The 18,119-nt window shown below is 43.8% G+C and overlaps 1 protein-coding gene across 1 annotated transcript; it reads right to left on the bottom strand.

The window, feature by feature from the left end:
* Positions 1-10,984: 10,984 nt before the first annotated feature.
* CFAP298 (cilia and flagella associated protein 298) lies at positions 10,985-17,653 on the bottom strand. Its single transcript, XM_069944614.1, has 8 exons — positions 17,552-17,653; positions 15,795-15,935; positions 15,359-15,526; positions 13,925-13,992; positions 13,468-13,626; positions 12,342-12,473; positions 11,985-12,080; positions 10,985-11,195 (listed from the first exon to the last, which is right to left on the bottom strand). Exons 2-8 carry the CDS (start codon positions 15,931-15,933, stop codon positions 11,085-11,087), a joined length of 873 nt encoding a protein of 290 aa, XP_069800715.1. The 5' UTR covers positions 15,934-15,935; positions 17,552-17,653; the 3' UTR covers positions 10,985-11,084.
* Positions 17,654-18,119: the final 466 nt, after the last annotated feature.

The following is an 18,119-nucleotide window of genomic DNA, read 5'->3' as shown; positions in this document are numbered from 1 at the left end:
AGTTACGCCCCTGGTGTTACCTCTGAACAAATCACTGGTCAGGTCACACATGGAATACTGTGTACAATTCTGGGCACCAATATAATGTGTATATAGGCATGGCTGAACCGGATGGGATACAGAGCAGGGCCACCAAGGTCATTATGGGAATGGGTGGATTATAGTACCAAAAAAAAGTCTTAGGGGTGATCTGATCTCAAGGGGGCATCCTCCACGTCTAGAGCAAAGAAGGTTTCACCATCATCATAGACCTGGATTCTCTACTGTAAGAGCAGTGAGACTAAGGAACTCTCTGTGGTCTACAGCTCTTGACACAAGCCTGACAGATGACTCCGTACTATCAGCCTGTATGATGACTTCATAAGCCAGAAGAATTGTTATAGTCTGTATTTCTGGATACAGGTCACAGAAATCAATGGAAAAGCACACATCATAGGACACTAGCATACCTGAACCTTACTGCTCAGGCAGATAGGGGCCAGAGTCACTGAAAACTGGAGATCATCCATCCAATATATCAATATACTGTATATTGTACATTATCAGGGCACTATGATCACACTGTGGATTGTTTCTTGTGTGTAAAAAAACATACAAGATATGAAATGCATGAGAAAATAGTGCAGTTTCCACACTGACCAGTAGAGGTCAGGCTATAATTTATTCTATGTAAAGAAAAAAAACACATTATGCTTTACGCCCTGCTGTGAACTAAACACTTCCATCATAAGATGAATCTTTTCGCATCTCAGATAAAGAGCTGTGTCTTTTTGTTTCATCATTTATTAGCCATGTTATACATTTTAATGGATTATGTTGCGTTCTGGAGCTACAGTAAATGGCTGGCTTCTAAGTTGATCGTCACTGCTCTTTATCTATTGACATTTATGGAAAGTCTATGATGAAATCTAACATTGTTTGGGCCAATATGTATAGCAGGTCCTAGACGTCTTTGTGTTATGCTGTCAAGCACCGTACTGCCCTCATATCAGAGAGGTCGGGGAAGTGCTGGCGGTCTGTCTGCCTCTCGCCAGGGGGCTGTCATTCAAAAAACAAGTTCTGCCACTTCAAGATGCTTTTAGCATAAAGACAAATTGCTGCGACATAAAAGCCCATTCTAAGCAGATTTTGCCATGCAGTAAGTGAAATAACGTATCTTCTTTCATGATAACGTGTCTGCACATTGTAAGCGGTGGGAACTTTCACGAGATAAAAACTCAATCAAATCCCAAATCTGTATGTAGAGGGGTTTCTGTTACAAAACTACATGAATAAAAAAAGTTAACTACTTTCTAAAATATGTTGTGTCTTAAAGGGGTAAATTACTTCTATTTAAAAATATCAAGTCTTCAAGTACTTACCAGCTGCTTTATGTCCTGCAGGAAGTGGTGTATTATTTCCACTCTGACACAGTGCTCTCTGATGCCACCTCTGTCCATGTCAGGAACTGTCCAGAGTAGGAGAAGTTTTATATGGGGATTTGCTACTGCTCTGGTGATTTCCTGACATGGACAGAGGTGGCAGCAGGCAGCACTGTGTCATACTGGTAAGAATACACCACTTCATGTAGGACATACAGCAGCTAAAAGGTACTGGAAGACTTTTTGAATGGAGATTTTTTATTTTTGGCAAGAGGAATTGGAAGTTTCAATATACACTGGGCAGAAATCTAGTGGGAGAGTTATCAAAATGGTATAAAGTAGAATTGTCTTAGTTGCCCCTAGTAACCAATCAGATTCCACTTTTTATTCCTCACAGATTCTTTGAAAAATGAAAGGTGGAATCTGATTGGTTGCTAGGGGCAACTAAGACAATCCTACTTTACACCAGTTTAATAAATCTCCCCCCAAGTCTTAGGGCGTGTTACATGCACAGACAGCAAGCGGGAGCAGTGGAAAGAACCGCCCAAACAATCCCTGTTGCCCCCGCTCCTATTGCATGTAGCAACATGCAGCAGACCGTCACTGCACAAATCAGGGCCTTTCAACATGTTAAAAGAGCACAATCAGCCGACATTGTGCATGTCGACTAATCATGGCCTTTCAACATGTCCTATGACAGATTATAAGCCTGAGCCGTTGGTAATCGGCCAAGTACGGTCGATAATCATTTGGTTTTATAGGTCCTTATAAAACCAAGGATGATGAAAACCAGATAAAATCAGTACAGAAAAGAAAATACACTCAATATGATTTCCTTATGGCTTTCAAGATCTCTGCTTGCTTTCATTGAACGTAGTACTCTCTAGATTACTGGTCACGTGATTACACAGGTACTCGCCTGGTTTGGGTGCCCGTACAGGTTGCAGTAACCTTGTACTTCATCTGTACATGTCTGTAAAGCATGGAAATTCATGATAAACTGTTTTCTGAGGATTGTCGGCAAGTACATGTGCAGTATAGTTCAGGGTTACTGCATGTGGCCAAACTCCTTGTTGGATCAACAACCTGCAAATATACCCTTAGGGTAAATTCATTGATTTACCTTTTAGGAACAATGTAGATAAGTGTCTACAAGGTTTAGCTTGTCTGCACCCAACTTAGGTTTTTCTTAGGCTCTCCCTCTCTCCTGATCATAGGACATGATAACCACACCCACTTACTGCATTTTGTCCTGGGTTTCCCTGTTACTAGAGACAGAGTTCCCCTACCAACAGGCAGTGGACAGCAGAAAAATAAAACGCCTAGTTGCCAAGACGTTAGAGATTTTCTTTTTCAGGGAAAATGATAAATGAAGTGATACAAATATGTTCTCTCCAAGAACAATAACAGGTTATAATCCTGTTAGTGGACAATAAACGTCACATTCGAATTCTTCATTATATAGCAAGTTAACATGCGTACCTGCAGCATTCTCAGCTGGTATACGGTATATCTATATTGTCTCATTCTCTCATAGATACGTGGGAAAGGTGGCTTTGCAAAAGCTTCAACTAAGAACGTTTTCTTCCCCGTTGTTGAAAGACACAAGTAGTTACTGAGAAACTCTTGAGTGTTTGAACTTGCTGAGTGCTCGGCTCTTCAGATAGAGACCTCGACTTGTGGCTGTCCCATTACATTCTCCATCCGAACCTCCCACCCCCCAGACACTTAAAGTTGATCAATGTAAGGCTGAGTTTCTGGCCCCAGAGGGTCTTTGTGAGCGTTGGCGGCCTGTCTGTATGTCGGAGGGGTTTATGGCCTGTGAACATGCCGGATACATTGTTACCGAGCTGAATTGCAGCCGATTAATTAGCTCTGAATCACATTACAAAGTGATTGTTCTTGAGATGGACGGGATGATTAATGGATCTGGGCTCTTTAAGACAAGGGGCGCTCCCCTCACGCGGGGTCGGTGTATTATTCCGCCTCCTCTTCTGTGTGTTCTTTCAGTGTCCTGACTGCTTTCAGACTTCATCGGTTTTCGTCAGACTTGACCTTTGAGAAAGAAAAAGGGGAAACTGCTGGAGTTTGATGGTACAAAGAGGAACAAGTGGCTGGTGCCTACCCACCCCTACACATCATATCCTCATCTAGCCAGAAGGAGATCTGTGTCCTGCATACCCACATGGGGAGAAGAGCAAAGTTTTTGTGTTTTTGGTCTCACATTACATTCAGGATATCTGCTTGCTGTTGATGACTGGACACATTCTTATTTTCCATTAAGGCCATGGTGGTCTTTTCTGGTCATAGCCAATTGACAGCGGTAAATAGCTTGTTGTTAGAAAAGGCTCTAATACACAAGGGTATAACTTCATGGCACCATCTGTAAGAGTGCCCCCCCATGTACCATGTATGATTTACAATATTAGTGTCTTATGTGACAGTCCTTAGGAACCAGGCAGGGGCTCCCTCCCCCACAAAACCCTAGAGCTTCGAGCTTGCTCATGTCAGTGTGCCTGTGCTGACTCACCAGCAACGGTGTATCCCCTTATAGTAGGTGCCCCCTATAGCAAATGGCCCTTTGTGAGTAGTCCCCGCTGTGCTTCTGCGTCCTACAGCAGATGGTTTTCTAGTTCCAATATAACAAACATCCCACTGTCAGTAGTCCCCCTATAGTAGATGACCCCGCGTGAATAGTGTTTCTATTGTAGATGGCCACTATGATGATTAGACAAAAATAAAATAAAATAGAAACAACTAACTCACTTCCCACATGCTCTCACATTGTCTTCCAGCACAGACAGTGTGTGTTTTAGATGGGTGCGTGGGTGCCTTAAAGGCGCACACACACAATTGGATAGGGAGCTCACGTCCCGGATTCCCAGCACACAGCTGCAGTGCAGCACATCACTCAGGGCCCACCAGAGTATTAAAGGATCCTCCGATGGGCCCTGAGTGATGTGCTGCTCTCCAGTGCCACTTCACAAAGTCTATTATGATGTGGACGGTTTGGGCGTCCATGGGCCCCCCAGGAGCTTCAGATGGCTCCCCAAACCACCTACCTAATAATCCACCTCTGGAACTAGTACTTAGGTGGCACTGCTATCTCCATGTTAAAACACCCTGTTCCTGTGAATATTGCACATAGTTGGAGTCCACCCCTACCGCGTTCCCATTAAGCCTCCAACATCAAAGCCACTTAATGTCCTCCTAGACTCAGGTATGAACCTGAGCATCACGCAACCCACCTTGGCTCTCTACCAAGCTGTCAACTCCCATAGCCCCAGCAGATTTCCCCAAGCTATCACCTTAACACTGATAACATTCTCAAATTACACCGCCCCACTGACAGCTTACACACTATCCCAGAAGAAAATGCCTACAAACCACAGGTTTTCCAGGAAAATCTTTTGGTCTAACCACATTTTGTTCTTTCATTAAAGTGACTCAGAACTGAGTTGTAGTAACCCAGCATAGCCACTGCACAATATATGGCACTGTCTGCTCCCACCTCTGTTCACTGTATATGTGGGTGCCACAGCTCTGGAAAACAACTGATTGTCGGGGGTGTTGGTCAACTATATTGATGACCTATCCTGAAGATAACTCGTATATGCAAATATATACATTAAACACCCTATTAAAGTGCCAGTCAGAATACTGAAATATAGCTTTCTGTATATGTTTCTCCCTATGAGCTGATATATCAGGTTCCCACCACTAAGATGTCTACATTCTACAGCCATTCTCCATCAAGTATTATCGTCTGTTGTAATGAATTTGTACTAAATTAATTTAATAAAATTTACAAATTATTAATTTCCACCCATTAAACCTGATTAGATATTTTGGCTCTAAATGAAAAGACCAGGAAAGAGTTCAAAGGACGGATGGACAGAAGGGTATTATCCGCCGGGAGGAAGGCGAGCAGACGCTGGATGACATCCAACTATCTAAAGCGGCTACTAATCGAAGGGAGGAAGAAGGATAACAACTTCATATAAAAATGTCATTGTATAACATGTAATACCTTCTGGATTACCTAGAATTCTTCATAGATTGTAAACTCTTGTGATCAGGGCCCTCACTCCTCTTGTGTCCTCTATTTCCTCGTCGGTTGTAAGCTCTTGTGATCAGGGTCCTCACTCCTCGTGTCCCCCTATTTTCTCATGGACACTACATATAGAATTGTATAGCTCCCATTGAACTAAGTGAGCTCAGCAGAAAAACTCATTCTATCACTAGATAGTTTGTAAAGGCAGACTGCATTGGTGGTGGCTGAATGTTTTACACCTGGGGCAATAAGAGTGAATGAGACACCTGAATACAAAGACAATGAGGTGTTTCCTAATACTTTGGTACAGGGGTCACTATACTTTTTACTGTCTGTCACAAAGTAACTCTGTCAGGTGTCACACCAAGAGCTGGGAGCTGTGGTTTTTCGCTACAGCCACTAGGTGTCCTACTCTTCCCTGTGCACAGCTGCAGAGTTAAGGTTTAGCTTTGTCTGTATTTAGCCAATCACAGGGGCAAGACACTCGACCTTTTCCTTCTCTACTCTTCCTTTTTGTCATCCCACCCTATGAAGCATAGGGGTTTCCTGTTTAGAGCAGTTGAGTTCCAGTCAGGAGAGAGATTACCTTTTTTCTTTACTAGAGACTGAACCCAACGCAATAGTATGCAGTTCTAAGCTACAGATGTGGGGTAACTGTGAGCTTTGACACCCTTGTCTACGCTGTGGATCTTCTAAGACGTCAGGACAGTCACCCCTTAGAAGGCAGAGAGACTGATCCCCAGTAGGACAAAGCTGCTAAGTGTCGACGTATCTTACTGGCAAACACTTGTCCACTTGTGGAATCAGTGGGAGCTTGACCTAGAGACAGAGACTGAGGGCTTATACTATCTCACATGGCGGTCTCCGAACTTGTGTAGGCAGAAGGCGGTCATATATGCCCAGTACATATACTTGAGTATGAGAAGTTCTTTCAAATGGCTACACCACAATCCCGGTAGAGTACTGCACTATTTAGACAAGTGTTTTTTCACTTTTTCATTTCTACCTGCAGTCTACCTGAAGTGCACCAAAGTTTTCTAGGTAAAGTATTTACTGTTGGTTAATCGTTGGACTTTGTCACCTTTTTTGCGGCACACCTGCACTCTCACACCTCACTACTGTTCTACCAAAGGATCGGCGCCCGTGTGTCCGGGGGTGGGTGCTGCCTCTCCTGGCCACCGTGACAAAACCAACCCCAAAACACCAGAAGCCCACCAGCTGCCACAATGCCTGCACACAGCACCTGGGCCACGGCACTTTGTTGATATATACACTCACCGGCCACTTTATTCTTTATTAGGTACACCTGTCCAACTGCAGGTTACCACTTAATTTCTAATCAGCCAATCACATGGCGGCAACTCAGTGCATTTAGGCATGTAGACATGGTCAAGACAATCTCCTGCAGTTCAAACAGAGCATCAGTATGGGGAAGAAAGGTGATTTGAGTGCCTTTGAACGTGGCATGGTTGTTGGTGCCAGAAGGGCTGGTCTGAGTATTTCAGAAACTGCTGTACTACTGGGATTTTCACACACAACCATCTCTAGGGTTTACAGAAAATGGTCCGAAAAAGAAAAAACATCCAGTGAGCGGCAGTTCTGTGGGCGGAAATGCCTTGTTGATGCCAGAGGTCAGAGGAGAATGGGCAGACTGGTTCGAGCTGATAGAAAGGCAACAGTGACTCAAATAGCCAACCGTTACAACCAAGGTAGGCAGAAGAGCATCTCTGAACGCACAGCATGTCGAACTTTGAGGCTGATGGGCTACAGCAGCAGAAGACCACACCGGGTGCCACTCCTTTCAGCTAAGAACAGGAAACTGAGGCTACAATTTGCACAAGCTCATCGAAATTGGACAGTAGAAGATTGGAAAAACGTTGCCTGGTCTGAGGAGTCTCGATTTCTGCTGCGACATTCGGATGGTAGGGTCAGAATTTGTCGTCAACAACATGAAAGCATGGATCCATCCTGCCTTGTATCAACGGTTCAGGCTGGTGGTGGTGGTGTCATGGTGTGGGGAATATTTTCTTGGCACTCTTTGGGCCCCTTGGTACCAATTGAGCATCGTTGCAAAGCCACAGCCTACCTGAGTATTGTTGCTGACCATGTCCATCCCTTTATGACCACAATGTACCCAACATCTGATGGCTACTTTCAGCAGGATAATGCACCATGTCATAAAGCTAGAATCATCTCAGACTGGTTTCTTGAACATGACAATGAGTTCACTGTACTCAAATGGCCTCCACAGTCACCAGATCTCAATCCAATAGAGCATCTTTGGGATGTGGTGGAACGGGAGATTTGCATCATGGATGTGCAGCCGACAAATCTGCGGCAACTGTGTGATGCCATCATGTCAATATGGACCAAAATCTCTGAGGAATGCTTCCAGCACCTTGTTGAATCTATGCCACGAAGAATTGAGGCAGTTCTGAAGGCAAAAGGGGGTCCAACCCGTTACTAGCATAGTGTACCTAATAAAGTGGCCGGTGAGTGTATATCATATAGATCAATATGAGAGCAAGATGGATGGGGAGATACAAAAATAAATAGGGGATAAATAGATATAGAAAGATACAAAGATAAGTAGAAATGAGATAGATACATGTACTAGCCTTTAAACAAGTGTCGGTGACATCAATTGGATATAAATCATTACAAGGCTATTTTGGATTTTTGGCCGGCCTTCCCTTCCCACACCCGCATTGTTACTTGTCCTGGCACACAGGAGCACAATTATGTAACACGTTGCTCACATTTACACTCTACATAGAGCATGTTAGATCCTACGGGATTCTTTCAGCGCAGAACAAGCTCATTCTAAGGGAAAATTTCTACAAATAATAGTTCTATTGTGTTTCCTGCACAATGGAAATGTCACTGTATTAAACTAAGTAGCCTGCCTATGATTTAACCGGCTGGTTACCGGCCAGGTCAGCACTGACAGGTCAATGACATCCTGACCAGCTGCAGCGTCCATTCTGTACTGCGGCTTTAAGTTCTCACAATATACAATTTCACATGACCTGGCACGGACTGCCCCGATTCTTCATCGTACATTGGCACAGCCTACATATAAAGTCACTGCAGATTATTAGATAAATGACATGGAATGTCCGCCGGATCACAAGTGCAAGGCCAGAGGTGACGTCTCAGCAGACAAGGCTGCAGCATGCAGAAGGGTAAGGCTGAGGGCAAGGGTAAGGCTAAGGGCAAGGCAGCTATTTAAAGTGATTTAATACCAGGTTATATGGTCTGTAATAATTGTTACCAGTGTAGATAAATTCTCAAAAGATCTTTAGAAATTTTTTTAAGCACAATTCCTCATAAAAGCATGGGGTCTGTGGGAAGCAAAGCTTAAGGCATGGATCACTATGGCGTCTGAGAGGATGCATTCCCTGGACATATGCCATACCTGGATTTATCCATCCAGTGTCAAAATAATACTGCTATATAGTGGACACATAAACCCGTATACTTCCCAAAAAACTAAGCTACAGTGTCCAAATAATACCACCATTCAAAACATAAGCAGTGAAGGAGTTAATGGTACAGCTCCAGGCAATAGCAACTGCTACATGTACTGTAGGTAGTTGACAGGTGCCACACTTGTCAGAGTTCTGATCAGCACCCTGGTATTGCAATGACAGGGTGATAATCAGTTGTCATGGCATGCAGGATGCCTCTAAAGGCCTCAGCGGCTGCCATGGTAGATCTCCTGCATTCTAATAATGATTATGGCAGCTAGGTAGATATCTGCCCGATGCTGGTCCTATTAGGGTTCCCATTGGCACACCTGACAATAAGCTGTCATGGCAGACAAGGGCATCCATGAGTCCAGTGTAAGAGCCAGTATCACAGGCAGGCTGTTCTAGCAGATCACCAATCTGACAGCACACTGCAATACAATACTACCACATTGCAGTGTGCTATAAGCCAGGAATGCAATTCTCCAGCTGTTGCAAAACTGCTCCTTTGGCTGCCCAGGCATGATGGGAATTGTGGTTTTTCAACAGCTGGAGGCCTACAGGTTCCCGCTGCTTGCTCTACGGGATGCTGGCTTCAGTTTCCCATAGAGAAACATACAGGGCAAACTTAGAGAGTGACTTCAGGCTTCTCCAAAGCAGCAGCAAGATGCAGGTTGTCAAATCAGGTCATGTAATCCCCGCAGCCCCACGAAAATGGCGTTCCACAGGGCAAATAACACCATGACAGGGGCAAAGGACAGGAGCAGTTGAGTAACCCGAAAAATGAAAAATAAAGGGTTAAGGATGTGGTTAAAAAGTACAGTAAGTCCAGCAAAAAAAGTTTTTTTTAGAACACGAGAAGGGGAAAAAAAAAAATTTGGCCCAGTCCTTAAAGGGTTAGTCTTCACTTGTGTTTCAGGTCACTTTAATTTAGATTATTAAAGATTAATGTTGTCTTCCTCTTCTGTATAAACAGTGAAACACAATCCGGCAGAGAACGTCACCGATTGTGACAGATACAAATAAAACGTCTGCAGGGAGCCAGAATGACGTCACCAGCAGAGAGGAGCACAGTGTCTGCTTTCCAGTAATACTGAGGGGTAACGTCAGCCGAGATATACCGCCATCTCAGTCTAGTCATCTCACTTTGTTTTCACACCCTTATTCTATATTAACTATTTAAAGTGTCATTGCCATTAAAAAAATCTTTTGATATGTCAAAAGTTTTGATTGATTGGGGTCTGGGGAGTCGTAACTATAGAAGTACACATATTTGGCATCGGCGTGTGCGTAAAAACACTGGCAATAAATTATTACATGATTTAACCTGCATGGGGACCACAGAAAATTTAAAGTTCGAAAAATCTCCGAATTGCATGGATAAATTAAAGGGAATGTACCATCAAGTGCATCGCTTTTATTTTTTAACCACAGCCACTCTACGCGGGGATCCTTTTTTTGAAATGCTGCCTAGTTCCTGCGCACCAGCCCAACTCGTAGCACTGGGGGCAGGCCTATCACCCCCCCAGTGTGACGAAACCCCCTCCCCTCTGTGACGCAGCTCCATTAGAATCGAAGGAGGGGAGAATATGGTCACACTGGGGGGCGGCTGGCCCCAGTGCTCCTAGCCGGAACGGTGCTTGGGAAAAGACCGGCGCCTAGCGCAGGAAGATAGCAGCTTTTTTTTTTTTTTAAAAGAACTAATAAAAATAAATAAAAAAAAAACGTGCCACCGGGATCCCCCACAAAGCATCAAAGGTAAAAAAAAACAAAAAACAAAGATGTACCTGATGGTACATTTGGCTTAAAACATCAAAGAGCTATAACCCCTATAAAATGAGACAGGTCAGATTTGAAAAATTGACTCTTGTTCTTAAGGCTAAAATTGGCCATGTCCTGAAAGGGTTAATATTTCACCATGTTTACCAGCTAAACCCCAACACATGAAGTATCTGGAGTTCTGTGGCAGCATGCACACTGTGACGTCTCTACAATAACCAAGGAGTCCTGATAAACAGATAGAGAGACACCTTGTGGTCAGCCGTAAAACACATGCAGAACAAATTATCACAGCATGAATAACGGAATATAATAAACTATTGAGAAACTAGAGATAATTTATTAATGTAACATAAGGGCAGGCAAGACAAACAGAAGAGGTCAACAACGTACAAACACAAGGAGCAGAATACAATGTCTTCATCTTGGTCTCCATTTAATGTCTTTCACACCTTGAAATTGTCTTTTCAAAGAGCTGCTGTCCGCCCAATCTGAATTTAGGTATGATGAGTCCTCATCCTCCTCTAGTTTCTGTAATACATAAAGTGTTGTTCTACATTACATTGTATTCACTGGCAACAGGAGAATAAAAGCATAGACTTTTCTTATAAAGTCTCCGACTCTATTCATTGTCGGCTTCTGCTTGTCTATAATACCAGGTTTACATACGTCAGGCAATCCTTGGCTGTCCCTGAAGGGGACGCTGGTTGCAAGAAGCAAAGTTCATTGTATCCACCATCCCAGTAGTGCCCCACAGGCTGAAATGGGGTATATATTGGGAACCCATAGACCATCTGGAGTAGTTATGATCCGGTGAGGTTGCACCAGATCACAAATCACTTTTGATTTGGTGCAACCATTCTGGATAGCAGCTATACTGGATAACCGGACATATGTAAATCCAACCAATATAAGTTCAGTTTTCCACACGGTTGAACACCTTGGGGAGGGGGGGGGGGGGGGAGATTTACGAAGCGTATGCCAGAGGCGCAGATTTGCTCATTCTCCCATTTGCTTGGAAGCAGGTGTAGATTTTGTACGCCGGGCGCAGATTCAGGCGCCCGGCCGGATTCACTAAGAGGCGTGTAAAGGGGACAGGGCCTAATATAAGACCGGCGTACTTGTACGCCTGTCTTAGTAAATCCCCCCTTTAAGTTAAATTGGATCAAGTAAATGAGTACAGCAGCACAGAGTATTTCTGAAAGTAAGTGTGCCTATGTTATTGGAGCTATTTTACTATTATTTAACTTGGGTTGAGTTTTACAAGCCAATATGCAACCAACTCAGATCATTGGAAGATAAGTAGAGGAAAAGTGTTACCTTCAGTTCTTCCTGGCGCCTGTGGTAATACATCATCATCTTCTTCTGCTCCTCCTCGGATATTACAGGTTCCCGGGCTGGGGCTCCTTGTCCTCTCTAGTAGGATTCAGTCATCAGTAACACATCAACATGTAACACTACACCGCAGCCAATAGAGATAAGAGCAAATCCCACATGGATAGAAAGGATTCCTGTACTATGACTGTCCTTATACCTAATATAACAATAGCTATACAGTTCTCAAGATCAGGGGGGGTTCCAGCAGCCAGAACCCCCAAAATCATACACCTATCCCATATCCTGTGTGTTAATGGTGGGACAACCACTTTAAAGGAAGGGTTTTTATTTTCTTTTTACCTTTTGTATCTTCACAATAATTTTTGTCTTCTCGTTTTTGCCAATGTAGTCTGCAAGCTTCTGTTTTCTCAACAGCTCTTTCCCGGCCCACCACAACTGGGCATCGGGTTCCTCAATCACCATCTGTCCGGCCTGAAATAAGAAGCATAAAAAATACCTTTAGACCTCAGAGCAGACAGTGGCACCCATGACACCTGGTCAGTACATCATTTTATCACAGTCTATATATTATAGATCCCCAAGCTGTGTCCATCTGGCTGCTGACTCACGGTCACTATGGAAATATATGCAATTCTGTAATATTTTATCAAAAGTGGCTCTATAACCCCTAATATTCAGACCTGTTTGGGTCTCAAAGTGGTTATCCAAAGATAGAGGACAACTAACTGATCAACGGGACCATCTGGGACCTCAACTAATTCATTGTCGTTTATGAAAATGGCAAAAAACAGTGTCTTCAGCTGCGTACAGCGTTGGAAGAGCGAGGAGGCCTTGTTTTAGGGAGACTAGAATAAAATATTAGCACACCCCAGTACACTAATTTATTATCCTCTGGGCCACTACAGCACAGGCTATTGTAAGGAAAACATTTACTACGCCCTAACAGCAGCCCTGAGGTCTTTACTAAATGAACAGGAGAGACCCCTTTGATAATGCAGAGATCACTCCTGACTGCAGCAATGAAATGGTTAAACAGCTCTGAGCTGAGGTTTCTCTGATCCCGGCTGTTAGAACACAAGCTCGGCTGTCATTAGACAACACACACCTACCCAGGACTTGCTCTACAGCGCTACAATATTGTGGAATAACGCCTTAAAACGATAGCAGTAAAAGGAGCTCCCATAATGCTTTGCACTGTGGTCTGAAATCTCTCTTTATCGGTTATGGATATTTCCTAAAAATATTATCTTAAAGGGGGTATGCAAGCTAAGAAAAACATGGCTGCTTTCTTCCAGAAACAGCACCTCTCCTGTCCTCAGTTCAGGTGTGGTTGTGGCTCAGTACCATAAAAGCAAATGGAGCTGTAATACCTTACACAACCTAAGGACAGGGGGTGGTGCAAAAACACATTTGAAAAAATGTGTTTTTCTAATCCTGTATAACCCCTTTAAGAGTTACATCATACTTGAGTTCCTGAAAGGTCTTCATTATTCTCAAACTCCATCCGAATAGGATCATGTGGAGGCAATCCCATTGGATATACAATCATGACAGCGCCCCGGAGCTGATCCAAGGCGTCTTTCACCATGTCCCTAGTGACGCATACATTAGCTTCTGCTTGTTTCTAGGCAGAAAAAGAGATAATTGTTGTGTTAATATTGCAAAATATTACATTCTGGCAGCCTGCAGCCACCACTAGGTGGAGCTCCCTGAAGGCAGATTTATAAAAAGCCATTTGAAACCTGATAATCTGTCTCCAGTGAGCTACCCCTCACTGAGTGAGCTTGGGTAAATTTACACATTGCGGTATAATCTACATGGTCCAAAGTGTAAAAGTACCAGCAGAAATCTGAGGCTAGACACACAGTGGACAGACTGTGTTATATGAAGTTCTCGCACACATGATGTAAACTATAAGTTACCTTTGATATTAAAGCTTTGGCTTCCTCCATTGTTTTCCGTAAAACTTTCTTCATATCCTCGTTTGGTGCTAAAATATATAGAGATGAATATAATATGAAAGGGATTCACCTCCGAGGATGCCACCGATACAACACTGACCACTATAAATGGCGGCTCTACTATACTGATGGCATCTGCGGGGAATTTCCTCTCCACTGCCCCATTGCTGGAACTGCTCTCATGTGTAATAGGAAACAATCAGATTATGAGATTACTTTAGGGATTTACCCTAATACAATAAGTGTTTGTAATCCAGAGCTTTACTTTAATGGAGACCTCCCAGAAGAAAAAAAGAGGCCCAATCAACCACAACATTAAAACCACTGGTAATGTGAGTAGATGGCATACATTAGACAGTAACTAAATGGTCGGGTTTTGAAGATGATGATGGAAGCAAGAAAAACGGGCAAATGATGACTTAGAACCATAGTCTAAAGAGAGATTCAGATAATAAGACTAACATGTTCTGATTTGTCCAAGAAGTCTTTATTCAGTACCCTATTGTAGGTCTGTACATCCATGTTCTTTGAGGTCTACATGATGCCTCAGGCTTTAGGCCTACTATATCAAGCCACTACTGCAAAGGAGTAAGGTGCATGGATTACCTTCTGGTCGGTCTCTTTAGAATCAATTACCCTACTGGAGGTATATTGCACATAGGGAAGGCAGATACCAGTCAAGCTACCAGGGTACATTATACATACCACAATGCAGGGATATACAGGGCTGGTAATATGGGTAGAGTCTGAGTTGTTGAAAACCCTTAGCTCATGTTTCTGGAGAAATATAACAAATATGGCTACCACCAGAGTCATCACAGAGATAGTCAGGCTGTCAACCAGATTTTCTTTGAATGTTTTTGCCCAAAAATACTTGTACATTGCCTGAACTGTTCTCCATTTTCCCAACTCATCAAGGTGATAATATTTAGCAATATTACATTCCCTTAGAATTAATCTTCTGCCAAAAAAGAGAAACTTCATTAAAGGGGAAATGTCACCCTCCGTGCGGGGGCAGGGCCCAGCGGACCCAATCTCAGAGACCCTTATATTTACACCATGCACGAAGTCCCGCTCCTGGAGATTCTCCCGCCGCCGAGATATCACCATCGGAAGCCCGGCGCACGCGCACATGAGATATGAGTCCGACGCTCAAAGAGAATGAGAGAATGAATGGAGCCGTCATTCTCTATGAGCGTCGGACTCATCACTGAAGCGCGAACGCCGGGCTTCCAGAGGTCATATCTCGGCAGCAGGAGCGGCTCCAGGAGCGGGACTTCGTGAAAGCGTAAGTGTAAGGGTCTCTAGTGGGGGGTCGGCCGGGCTCTGCCCCGGGAACGGGGGGTGACAGGTTCCCTTTAAGATTCACACTTCAGGGGTCAGCCCCACCATTACCGTGTCCATTCCGCCTCCCCATCTCATCCTTCTTGAAGATGCTTCCCCCGCTGGGCACACTTTTTGTCTCCCATTCATCTTTCAGCTTCAGCTCCTTGATCTGCTCGTCGGTTAACCCTTGCATGTTGGGGGGCAGTGTAATGCCATGTTCAGCTAGTTCTTCTATCTCTGTTAAGACAAGAGCTGCATTAGTAACAGTGGGGAATACGTCCTGTCCGTTCTGCTCTAACAGATGGCACCTCGCCGTATGCATTAGTCATAGCCTTATGCTGTCTTATATCCCCCAAAATGATCAGCATAATGATGGGTTTCCACTCCTTTCAAAGCCCTGAAAATATCCCCAGGTCTGCCAAAAGGCATCTACCAGTCTTGTAGCATAGATTCTGGCAGCAGCATGGTGGTTATTCATTCTGGTTTCCTTTGATACTCTCCTCACCTGAACTGATCCTGGAGACTTTCAGTCGTCCATTATACATAGAGGCCACTTCCTTAATCAGTTCTTCTACGGATACATTAACAGTTGTATCGACCAGGAACTGGCTCTCATCGCCATGTTTCACATGTAAGCGCACCATTTCTGGGGTGGAAAGAAAAATGGTTATGTGACAACATTGGGATAAAGTTTAGAAAAGTCAGTGTAATATCTGTATAAACGTCACATTCTAATGTCCGAACCGGACTATTATGCAGAAAGGACACTATCGCAGATGACTTATACAGCAGGTTCCCTCTCCCTGGCCAATCACTGACTTCCTGATGAAAAAGCTTCTAATGTAGAGAACAATCCCTCTTGGAGAGGCTCTGCAGCAGCTGAGGAGTCTATCCTAAGGAATTATGGAAGGTACTCTACATTATAATGTGGACTTGTGGGCATACACTTGTGGGTGACATCTGGTATTCTTGTAATTTACAGTAAGGGGCAGCAACCAAGATCCAGATACCCAGAGTATTGACTGCTGCTTTCACATGTGCGTAGTACAGATGTATGTTCATAACATGGACTCAAGGCATGCCTGACCCTGGGTCTAAAGAGCCCAAGTGAAAGTCTCAGTGTTCTACAATGCTGTTAGTTCAGATCATTAGACCAGTAAGCAGGCTGAGACATACGTCTGTAATACAGACGCTCATCTGCACTACATATAAATTGCATAAACCAGACATTCATATTGCAAAATCCCTTTAAAACCAGCAGTAAAGGATGGCTCGGCCTCTCTGCTAGCACTGTTACAAATCACTAGAGCTGCTGCATGCAGATACTGAGCCTCCCCTGATGTCTATATAATAAATGTTAGCATTACAGTACACATTACACTTGTGAAAGCTGTCTGTGTCACTAGTGCTGCAGCAGTGGCACAGTGTAGCAGAGCGAGTAGTGACTGACATTTATCCCTGCTCACTAAAGCACTAGTAACACAGACAGCTTCCATGTATTATATAGACATCAGGGCAAGCTCACTATCTGCATGCAGCAGTGCCAGAGATATGCAACATTGTCAGGACCAGGGCTTGAGCAGCCCTGCAGTTCCAGACACAGCCATTGGTGGCAGCAGAGGTACCCCCCTTACTACAGCTATCAAAATGTATACATTTTCTTTACTAAAGTAATATCACAAAGTCATATAAATTTATTAAAGAAATGTAAGAAAATGTAAGTATAAAATCAATCCCCCCCCCCCCCCGCTAGGATACCCCTGTAATCCAGAATTACTGGGTACTACAAATGACTGAGCTATTGTATATTGTAATGAGACAGACTGATCATTTTACTAATAATGAGACTAATATATAATGCTGAGCCTGTGTATACAGTATAACCATGTGACCTCAGGGTAATGGTGGACTCTATGCTGTTGGTTTCCATGGTTACTACAAAATAAACAAACCTGGCCAAACCTATGGAGAAGATGATGTTCTGGCCTCTTCCCCAAGTATTACTGGTGTCAGTGTTATCCACAGTCACATAGTATACAGTATATCATATACTCTGCTATCAGACCCATTATGGTCTATGGGCTGTGCATTTGCCCAGGGCTCCATAGGGATATGTGCAGCCTGGAAAACTCTAGAACTCTCTATAGAACTGGATGTTATGTCTAAACATGGAGAAGTCATGAATTCGACTATAATAATAGCATAGGCGTAACAGCAATATATATATATTTATATGTTACTCATATTATATAAGACGCTCACCTCCTGCTCCTCTCCGTCCTGCAGACAGCTGCACACTGCACTTCCGGTACTGGTTACTATGGAGACGGGTATCAACATCCGGTGCTAAGAGGTCGGCGCTTGTAACAGTCTGGTAAATAAGACACGCCTCTTGTTGCTGATTGGCTGCTCAAATAGAAGTGAGTGACGTCACCAGCTCCAGCGTGAAGGTCTTTGTGCGCCGGCGCTCTCCGACCTGTGGCGACACTGCACTGCATGATGGGAGTTGTAGTTGTGTGACAGCTGTTAAGTTTACAATTAAGGGTATTAGGCCTGAAGTCTGTATGTTGTATTGGGTATTGCAGTCTATTGCTCCCTGTTATCAGCCTGCAGCAAGGTCTTTGATATGAGACAGTTTTAATGCGCCTCTAAGGCTGGGACTTCAGGGGCAGCATCAGTGGCAGGCACACGTGGGGCTGTTGTAGATGTCACTTTGCTATGGGAGTTGCTGCTGCTGCTTCTTTGGACATCTATAAAGCAGGGTGCTAGGAGTCATCCTGAGGATAGGCAATCAGCTAAAGCGTAAAAACTGGAGAACCCCTCTGACTCT

Source organism: Dendropsophus ebraccatus, chromosome 11 (assembly GCF_027789765.1).
Source record: "Dendropsophus ebraccatus isolate aDenEbr1 chromosome 11, aDenEbr1.pat, whole genome shotgun sequence".
Lineage (NCBI taxonomy): Eukaryota > Metazoa > Chordata > Amphibia > Anura > Hylidae > Dendropsophus > Dendropsophus ebraccatus.
This window is presented reverse-complemented; position numbering and strand designations above follow the sequence as displayed.

Excerpts from the sequence above, each read along its gene's own strand:
- CFAP298 (XM_069944614.1), bottom strand. The coding sequence starts at position 15,933 with ATGGTGCGCTTACATGTGAAACATGGCGATGAGAGCCAGTTCCTGGTC. Across the intron at positions 13,627-13,924 it reads CCAAAGCTTTAATATCAAAG|AAACAAGCAGAAGCTAATGT; the intron begins GTAACTTATAGT and ends TTTTCTGCCTAG. Across the intron at positions 12,081-12,341 it reads TTATTGTGAAGATACAAAAG|AGAGGACAAGGAGCCCCAGC; the intron begins GTAAAAAGAAAA and ends GAATCCTACTAG.